Here is a 10,035-nt window from a genome sequence, read left to right on the forward strand (position 1 = left end):
GCAATTTTATTTAACCTTAAAAAGACCCCATTGGCTGGAATTCACTGTGCCAGAATTGGGTTTTATTGAAATGTGCACACCATGAATAGGGCAACTATGCCTGACACGTAGGTGTTTTGTCATAGGTCAGTGCATCCCACCATAACATAAACAATGATTTGCATATGCATGTGTCAAATCTTTTTCATTTAGCTTGTCATATACTGGAATGCTGTGATGGCCTGGCCCAGGATGTCATCAGCACCATAGGGCAAGCGTTTGAGCTTCGATTTAAGCAATACTTGCGGTGCCCCTCTAAGATACCTACCTTCCATGATAGGTGAGTACAGTTGCAGAAGACTGCTAAAGGATATTCTTTCGCTTTGTATTTACTTAATAAAATGTGCTGTGGACAAAGTTGCTGGAGATGAACAGGATTTAAATACTTTGAAAAGAGATTTCTGCTGAATTAGCAAAGCAGGGTTTACCTAATGAATATGAAAGGAGCACAGTAATTTTAAAAGAATGGGATAAATATGGATTTCACAGTGAACTTACTGAAATGATCATGCTTTTTCTGTTGTAGTTAGTAGGCAGAGTTGGATGGCCAAGAATGGATGTTATTTGTGGCATTTCCTCATTGTTTTTACTGTTATAGCAGTAAATCTGTCAATTTAGATGAAGTGAGATAGAGTTGCTGGGCTTCCAAAATGACTAGTGTTGTTTCACTATTTCTGATATTAGCCAGGGTGAAATTTTTAGGAATGTGATGTATTATACAGAGGCTTTGACTGCATTGTTCTCTGGAGGATACAAAATCTGTCTGCTTCTATATGTTTAAAAGGCTGGGATATAGCATTCTGTTTTCTTTAGTGAGCTGTGTCATGGATTGCTATATGCTTGCTAACATTAGTATAAATCCCAGTGAGCTGGTACCCTGTCTAATCTCTTATGTCAGAGTAAAATGAGTGTATGGTGACTATAAAATGCTACTATCCTTATCTGGAAGCATTCTGTACTCACTTTAGACTTGTGTAAATGACTGTTAAATGTAGACTGAAACCACAGATACTATCTCTTGATTTTATTAAGTTCTTCCAGATCTTTATTGGTGATAGAGCAGCCATAATTAAAGACAAAGTTTTCAAGCTTAGTCAATCAATCAAGTAATAACATTACAAATGCTACTGTAAGGTTAAATCAAATTGTTTGTTGATGCAGTTTATAGTGTTTTTTAAAGCTAAGTAAAAACATCCTTTACTCAGCATAAGGAATTTTGTCCATTGCAAAGGAGATTTAGATCAAGTTTATCTAAACAGAGAGGGTCTGCTGCATGATCCATCATTGCTTCCTGACTTATAATGGCAGCTGAATTGTCAAAATAATATGCAATGGTGATCCCCTGACAGGCAGTCTTAACATGCTGCAAGTATCTGTAAGTGCTTTGCAAGCGAGGGGCAAAATAAAGCACTCACTTTCTTACAGGATGCAGAGTTTCGATGAGCCATGGATGGAGGAAGATAACGAGGCAACAGAACATCCCTATTACAACAACATCCCAAATAAAATGCCCCCCCCTGGCGGCTTCATTGATGCCAGGCTCAAAGCAAGACTTCCCACTGCTGCAGATACAGCTCAGGTCAGTGCAATTGCATCTCCGCCCTCCTGCTGATGGATCAAAAATTTTTAAAAAATGCGTATTTTAAGGTGGATACGTTGGGACCATTTATAGCTTACAGCCCTTCATGTGTGGCCAGTTTCCTTTTGAATGGGCATTGAAGATCTAGGGGGCAACAAATTAGGCAGGTTCAGAACAAAGAGCAGTTGAGCTCCTCATGGCGTTAAAAGATTACACAGGTTCAAGGAAGAGAAATCCACTGAGGGTTACTGCATTTGTAGAAACCATGTCTGCTTCAGAGAGCATCAAATAGTGCACACTACTGGGAAGGATTTGGTGCAGAACTGTTATAACAATCTAGTGCAGTCATTACTAACAGTTCATTATGTTAATAACTCAGCAGCGATCAGTATTCAGCCAGGTTCCTAGGTAGGTTTTTCACCTCACGTTGAACTGAGGTCAGCTTGCATATTTCTACCAGCATTGCTGTTAGAAGTTTGACTGCAGTATCAACGTAGCCACCTAAGAGGAGTTTTCAGATCTAGCACAACTCTGCTTAAATCCAGAGGGGCCTTATCCATAGACAACATCCTCCCTTCAGTACCCGAGTGCGTCCCCTGGTACCAATGTGAGTCTTTCAGCTCATGCTTTGGAGGGTGCTGGGGGCGTCTTCTGGTCCCCGGTGTGTTTCTGCAGAATGCTTTTCTGACATAGTTTGTCAGGGCTTGCTATGTGGAGATGATGTATCATTTGGGATTGCAGGGGTTAATAAAAGCAGGAAGCAGGGAAGTTTACATGAAGGTCACCAGTAATATCTTACTCCTACACAAATGCATTTGTGAGATATATATTCTGACACCATGATGAATCGGAAATGAAGAGTGGGAGTACACAGAATACAGCCAAGGAAATTGTCAGAGCCACTCATAATATATCTGAGCATTTTAAAGGTAATTGAAAATTTCTTTGCACATGTGTCCATTCCAGTCTGCAGCAGGAGTGGGAGGAGAGCAAACCTATTACCAGAGTCGTCACTTAGGAGACAAATTCAGTGAAGACTGGCATCATGGGCCTGTTAAGCAAGGTGAGTTTTGCTAGTTTTAGCTGTAATACTGCAGGAGGTCTTGGGTGGGCAAAGCATGTGAAAGTCTGATGCCTCAAAGTCTTCAGGCTTCTTTGAGAATAACATATTCCTGTAGCGTGCCTGTCTTTGTATGGTGAAGGTTTCCTGCCTGCAGTATGATTTTGCTGGGCTGTGAGGCTGTATTGGAGTAGCAGAGGTAAGAAGTTTCATCTTTAAAAGTAATGAAGCTGTAGCAAAACCAGTGGGAAAAGCTAGTTTCTTCCTAGGATGCTGTGTGAAAAAAAATAGTAGCAAGTAAAGGCACTTGCAATTGGCTTTTTTATGCAGTCGTCATACGGAACTTTTGGTATTGATTGATTTCTGGGAAGCAAGACCTGATGAACTGCACTTTGTTGATATATTTGTCTGAATTATAGTGTTGATATCAGTGAAAAGCATTTGGTAATTACCTCTGGATAAATTATCAAATGCACACCTTCATAAAATCTTATCTTTTGCAGAGCAGTTCATAAATAGAGTTGCCCCAAACCTTCAGCTATCTAGCTTGCCATGGTATTTAAAGACAGGCTGCATGGTCTGTTCTGAAACTCTGACCCACTAGGGTATGCAAGATGGAGTTTCCAAAGGAAGAGCCTAAAGTCAGAAGTTTTTTTTTAAATGAGGAGCAATGCATGTGTTTGCCCATGATCTCTGCTCCACAAATAAATAATGCATGTTGTTCTTGTTGTTGTTGTCCATGAATTTTAAGCAAATCACATCAAAACATGTGTGTGAAATTTCACCCCTTCCACCTTTATGTGACAGCTTTACTGTGTTTCAGGGGAAACTTTCTTTTCAAATGCCAGACTATGTTATCTGTTGTTAATCTGCACAGATTTGAGGATTTTATTCCATTTCCTCCTCTCGTGAGTCCCCAACTGAATATCAGTTTTGAAACAGTCTTTATTTATAAAATTTTCCTTTCTTCCTGAATAATACTCCCCCCCAAACCCTCACCGAAACACAGTTCTGAATCCATTCATCAACATTTTTTTTCTACTAGATCCTGCAGTTATCGACTTTACATCCCATTCCAGGGAATTTTAAACCTGTGGTGATGGGGTGTGATGTTATTTGGTCATTATAACAACACTGTTCTCTCAAATACAAAAAAGAAGAAAAAAAGTCTTGCATTTTCTAGGATCTCTGGATATTTGTAGTATGCCGGAAGGGAAATCACAAGTAACCCCAACAGCAGAGATGCCAACATACGTAAACACCCAGCATATAAATACAGAAGCTCTATTGGCACTTCAGGCAGATGCTGAAAGTACCTTCAGTGGAACAACAGATGATACCAAGGAGAGCAGCCCAGGAAAAGATCTGTTTGACATGAGTGAGTTCCCTTCCTATTCACTCCCTTTCTAACAAATGACCCAATATGTTTATGCATTAGTTCTGTATAAAAATAATTTTTAAATTCTCCAAATTTTAGTATTCCTGGTGGAGTTATGGTGAATTTTGGAATTCACGGTGGTTTCATATCTGACCGAGTTAAAATAAGGGTGGCCAAAGAATTGAAGCTAGTTTGTAGTATATCTGAGTTAAGCTGAGTTTTGCAGTCTGTGTTATCCTTAGCATCACAGGCAACTACATCAGCAGTAAAATAAATCAGGAGGCTTGTCATACAGGAAAGTGAATGAGTAAATGGCCAGAGAATTAGCTCCAGCCTGTCCTGTGAATATGTTACTAGGAAGTCAATGCATACTACAAAAACCTTGTGCAACAAGGAAGCTGGGAGGGAAATTGAAAGGCTGAGATATCCCTTGCTCTGCATAGGCCTACTATCCTATCTAGCGATCTGTTCCAACTTTGAAGTCAGCTTTTCCAAAATCACAATCATAGCCATAGCCGTAAAACAGTGGCTTAAGCATCAGTCATAATTTGATGATGGTGCTACCAATACACACTGTTTTCAGCCTTGAAGAGATACTTAACAGGAAATATGGGTAAAGCAGTTTGGTAAACAGAAAATTTTCTTTGTTTTTTTACTTTTCCTACCTCCAATAAATTGCTGACACATGATTTACTTAATTCCATTCACATAATTAAGAGGCAGTGAGACAAAGCAGTTGGTGCCTATATGTTATTTGTAAAAGAACATATCTACATTTCTGTTATCTCAGTATACATAAAACTGTCTTCCTGGCATGTTTTTGCTGAGATATGGCTCTATTTCCACAGCTTAGGGAGATTTGGGATTGAAAGAAAGGGGGAGGGCAGAAAGTTGAGGGAGTATCTATCTGTGAATATATATCTGAAATGAGAAAATTCTGCTGTCTGAAATCAGGGGTGTTAACCTTGATTTCTAATATGCCGTGACCTTAAAACATGCACATGCTTGCCTCTATTTTATACACATTCTTTTCCTAAAAATAGGGGAAACTGATTTCTCATCTTCCAGCCTTCATTAATCTTTATTAACCATTGGATCACTGGGGAAAAGTCAACTAGCCCTAAGTTAGTGGTTTGTCAAGCTAAACGTGTTGGGCTTTGTGCAGACTGCAATGTAGTGAAGACATATATAAGCTGGTTTTAAGAATTAGCTGAGGTATCAACAAGCTGTGACAGCACAGTATTTACCCTATTTCTCTGAGCTAAACTAACCTCTCTGTGGCCCCGTGCAAACATGGCTATGTACTCCTCGCATCTGAGCAGTCTATTTAGAGCTGGTGTATTGCTTCACGGTACTGCTCTGCAGATGTCCTTTAGTAAGTCTAGTGGGCACAGAACAGTATCTCTTTTTAATATGCACTAGTTGGCCCGATGAAGGTCTTGCAAGGGAAAAGAGCTTCCAGTAGGTCAGTACAGCATGTAATGAAGCACGCACTGACCTATTTACTATTTCTGTAAGGCTGTTGGGATCTATAATGACACAACTTTCCATTCCACTCTACAGAAAGTAACACTGAGTTCAGGATTTACCTGAGGTTTAAAAGATGCTTCCTGAGGCTGATTTCAGCTAGGTAAATCATAGTAAAGGTGTTAGCCTGTGTCTATGTTGCAAAGTCCTCTTCCTAGCTGGAGGCTAGGGGTAGGCTGAGTGATAAGGGTGACCGATCCCTTCTAGACATACCCTTGGGATGAAGACTCAGTAATGGATAATTTTTAAATGAATATGTTGCTTGAAGAGAGACCAGATATGAGTATAATGACATTGGGTACCCATATTATGCAATTTATTTGAAATGAAACTGTCTGATGTAGCTGGCAAGAGAAAAGGAGAGCTTTGCTCGGTACCAGGGCATATAAATGCAACTGTTGACAATAGCCATTACTGAAATAAAATCACTACCTTTCAAAAGCTCCTGCCAAGGTTCACTCTGATTTTTATCAGCATCTTTCTGCGTATAACATACATTTTTAACATATTACACTCCTTGGTCTTAATATAATCCATAAATCAGTAGGCCTAGCAGTACATCTTCCCTCAGTTTTTTCATAAAGATAAAGGGAAATGGCTATAACACAAAATAAATCCAATTGAAAATGACTGGAATATCACCATTTTGTAACATGATTTACCTCTGAATAGACTTGCCCTTGTTTCTGTTTCTAGAACCATTTGAGGATGCCCTCAAGAACCAAACAGCTGAGGCTGCGTTGAGTAAATCCACCTCCACTGGATGCACCAGTCCTCTTTTATCCAGAGCAGCTGACTGGACTGTAGCCGAGGAGTTGAGTATAGAGCCGTGGTATCAAGGAGAGATGAGCAGGAAAGAAGCAGAACAGCTGTTAAAGAAATGTGGAGACTTCCTCGTGAGGAAGAGTACCACGAATCCTGGTTCCTATGTGCTAACAGGCATGCACAATGGACAAGCCAAGCATCTTCTTTTGGTGGACCCAGAAGGAACTGTAAGTGCTGACTCCTCAGTAATACAGGAGGTTTCTGACTCCACATTTTCTCTAACTGTGTTTAATCTTGTTTACAGCTTACTCACAACTGATCATAAGTACAGCCTCATATCTCTAATATGCCATCATATCTCTAATACTGTTCCTGATGCTTAGCAGAAGACCCACTGCATGACTTCTGCACGTTGCAGGGAACCTTAGGGACCTGATTCCCCAGCAAGGTCAAGCTTTGGCCACTGCAGTACTGTCTTAGTCAAAAGTGCAGCTAAGCCACTTCTTTAGCCTTCCGGCTGAGAAGCTGCTGGTGGCTATGCAAGTTCAGCCAGCCTGTGTGCTGGCAATTTCCACGACCTCTCTGTCAGCCAGGATATAGACCAGGCCCTCCATGTTTTCCTGCACGTAAGCCCAGGAGATAATTAGGGTAAACCTGCTCCATCTCTTTGCTGCACAGGATGCGTCCCTTAGCAGACGAAGGGACCCTCCCAGAAGCAGGATGGAGAGGGCAAGGGAGCTCCAGTTTTCTGCAGCTATCCTGTCCTGCTTCTGGGGAGGCTTAGTCTCGTCTGAGAGAATGAAAGCATTGCCATGCGTTTTATTCTTGACTCCTGACAGCTGAGAGTGGGCAACTCCTCTTCCTCTGTAAAGGACAAGGTTAGATGACAAGCCCCAAAGTAAATGAGAAACTCCTGTCAAGGAGTTGGCCTGTTGGCATTTCTTTCAGCTGAGAATCCCGCAGCAGACCAGCCGAATTATGCCAGTCCTGCAGTCTGTAATGTTGCAATGACGAATGCCCATGGTGCTTGTCGTAATTACATTGGCCACATGAGGGCAGTCGAAGAATGGTTTTGCACTTTTTAGGTGCCAACCGCCTAGTCCTGGGCTTGACCAGGACACCAGCCTGGGGAACTGGCCCTACGCCTCTTGGGGGGGGCGGCCTCCTTCGCGAAACTTTTGCCAGCAGTTTTGTGACTCCTGCAGCACGGAGTTCTAGTTCTCCCTTCAACATAAACCCACAAATAGCTCTTACAGGCTACTGCAAGGAAAATGCTGCTGTGTGACGTGGCAAGTGCAGGGACGCTATGTCCCACCGGGAGTTCTGCTGCTCTGCTGACTGGCATGGAGTGTTTAGACCTGACTCCCAGGTCATTTTCCTCCTGTAGGCAAAGGACAGAGGCCCCCCATCTTTTCTGCACTGCCTTTAAGAGCAGCACTAATTTGCTGACCTCCTTGCATAGGGACCTGCTTGTTCTCTGCACCTATCCCCTCCCTCCGCCTACTTGTGATGTGCCATCATGGCCCAAATGGCTCTGAAGCTCGTTGCTCAGGAGGGACTGCTTGATAACAGCAGCTTTTCTGCAGCTATATTTATGTTAGCTATGCTGTCTATATGATTTGTGGGATCCTGACACAGCTCCTCAGCAGGCGTATTTGTGACTTGTCAGGTGGCGAATCGTCAGTAAAATGCCAGTGTGTGGCCAGCTGCAGCAGCATGCCAGCAGCTTGCATTTCTTCTGCGTGGCCTCGGCATGATTATTTGTAAAAATCGATTCACATGAAGGCTGCTTGAAAATTCATTTCACACACAAATTACTCAGTGACATATTATAGCTCTTAAGGGTGTGTTTTCAGAGCAGAGTTAACTGTCCAGTTGCTTCTGCTCTCATCCAGCTGACAAGAAAAAAAACAATCTCTAGTTCAGGTAAGGGATGTTTCAAATGGAGGACTCCAGGATTTTTGCTGGATGTAGAATTAGGGCTTGAACTCTTGTGATGGCAGAGCGTATTGCTTATGGTGAGAAAACTCTCAGCTCTGTTGAATGGACTGAAAACGTGTTAATCTGAATACAGATAAGGAAAGTTACTGCTGTTTTAAATGTATCTTTCCATTTTGAAAATATAGCTTTGAATAATTACAGAAAGTGATGTTTCAAAGCAGTATGTTTCAGAAATCGGGAGAGCCTGTTGGTTTTCTTCAGTGACGCAACTACATGTGGACCAAGCAGACAGCACCATTTGCCATCAACATTGTTTCTTTGTTTTTTTACTCCGTGACATCCTGTGCTAAGTTTCTAGCAGTTTTGCCAGAACTTAATGATGAAGACTGAAATATTTCAAGGGAGGTGCCCACCACAGCATAAGCTGGCTTTGGAAAGTTTTAACAAAAGTTGTTCTCTGTTTCTGGGAAAAGTTCATGGAAAATATATGACATGCCTCACTTCGGAGCAGTGTTCACAGGCTTTTGTTTGAGGCAGTGCAGAGCCATCCCAATACAAAGCTTTACTGCACCATGACATTCGCGTGAGAGGACCTCAGCTCTGCCTATGGAAGCTGTATGCCTAACACATTTTAAACATAGGAAGGAAATGTTTTGTGAAGATGTGGTTAATAGGAGATTGTTTTGTAATATATATTAGTTTTTGGCCTGTCCTGATTTTTGACTGGTTCACCTTGCAATATCAGTTTCCTCCTGTCATGGGTGTAATAATTTACTTAGCAGGATGCCAGTGCAGAGGGCTGGTAAATGGGTTAGAAAAATTACGTTCCCTGCCCTGAAGTGTTTCGGTTTCAAAGGCACAGCTGTGTACCGTGCAGCATGGGGCAAACCCAAGCCAAGCACACGTGGTGGCTGGATCGCTTTCGGGGAAGGGAATTTTCCAGGCCCTGAAGAAGGTCTTTGCTAAGGGAAGCACAAAGATGCTGAGGCACATGGAGAAGAGTTGTGTTCTGGCATCTCTGGAGGGACACATCTTTCTAATGAAAAAGGTGAAAGCACTTAAAAGAAGCAGGTGGTCTCTAGAAGAAGAAAATTTGATCTAAAAATCCGACTTACAGTGAAACAAAATTGTACAGAAACTTTCAAGCAGACCTATTCAGAAAGAGTAATAGTAGTAGACTGGCCCATAGGTAGCAGGCAAAATATCTGTTTGGAGAGAATAGAGGGAGTAAGAGACAAAACAGAAGCAAAACTCCAGAAATGCCAAATTTCCACTGATTTTGATGGGAGATGGATGAGTCTCTAAAACATGATTAATTGTGTCATTTTATTCTTAAAGAATTTTAGTGCAAAGTTAAGGGGAAAAGTATTTTGCTCTTTAATCTATCTTTTTGCATCATTTTTCTGAAGGTTCGTACAAAAGATCGTGTCTTTGACAGCATAAGTCATCTCATCAATCATCATCTCGAGAATAATCTGCCAATAGTTTCTTCTGGGAGTGAACTCTGCCTGCAGCAGCCTGCTGAGAGGAAACACTGACTCCAGATAACTATTTTAGTTTTTGTAATTTGCAAGCTATAACTGGTGGAAATTGCAGATCTGAAAAACCATGTAAATGAAAAAAAAAAGCATATTCACATATATTTCACCAGTATGTTTTCTTTAGGTTTAAGAAGCCCTATTTCACACCGTACACTTGAAAATTCTCAATGCTTTATGTAGACACGAAGTCACAGCAGAAGGCTTT

General features: G+C 41.4%; 1 protein-coding gene across 1 annotated transcript in view; it reads left to right on the top strand.

Annotated features, from left to right (window-relative positions):
* SHC3 (SHC (Src homology 2 domain containing) transforming protein 3) overlaps positions 1-9,827 on the top strand; it is a 58,779-nt gene extending 48,952 nt beyond the window's left edge. Inside the window, exons 7-12 of the mRNA XM_009329600.1 lie at positions 193-319; positions 1,465-1,618; positions 2,585-2,681; positions 3,862-4,056; positions 6,280-6,575; positions 9,699-9,827. Of these exons, the coding sequence (XP_009327875.1) occupies positions 193-319; positions 1,465-1,618; positions 2,585-2,681; positions 3,862-4,056; positions 6,280-6,575; positions 9,699-9,827 (998 nt within the window). The remainder of the gene's footprint in view (positions 1-192; positions 320-1,464; positions 1,619-2,584; positions 2,682-3,861; positions 4,057-6,279; positions 6,576-9,698) is intronic.
* Positions 9,828-10,035: the final 208 nt, after the last annotated feature.

This window comes from Pygoscelis adeliae, unplaced genomic scaffold, assembly GCF_000699105.1.
Source record: "Pygoscelis adeliae isolate BGI_AS28 unplaced genomic scaffold, ASM69910v1 Scaffold138, whole genome shotgun sequence".
In the NCBI taxonomy this organism is placed as follows: Eukaryota; Metazoa; Chordata; class Aves; order Sphenisciformes; family Spheniscidae; genus Pygoscelis; species Pygoscelis adeliae.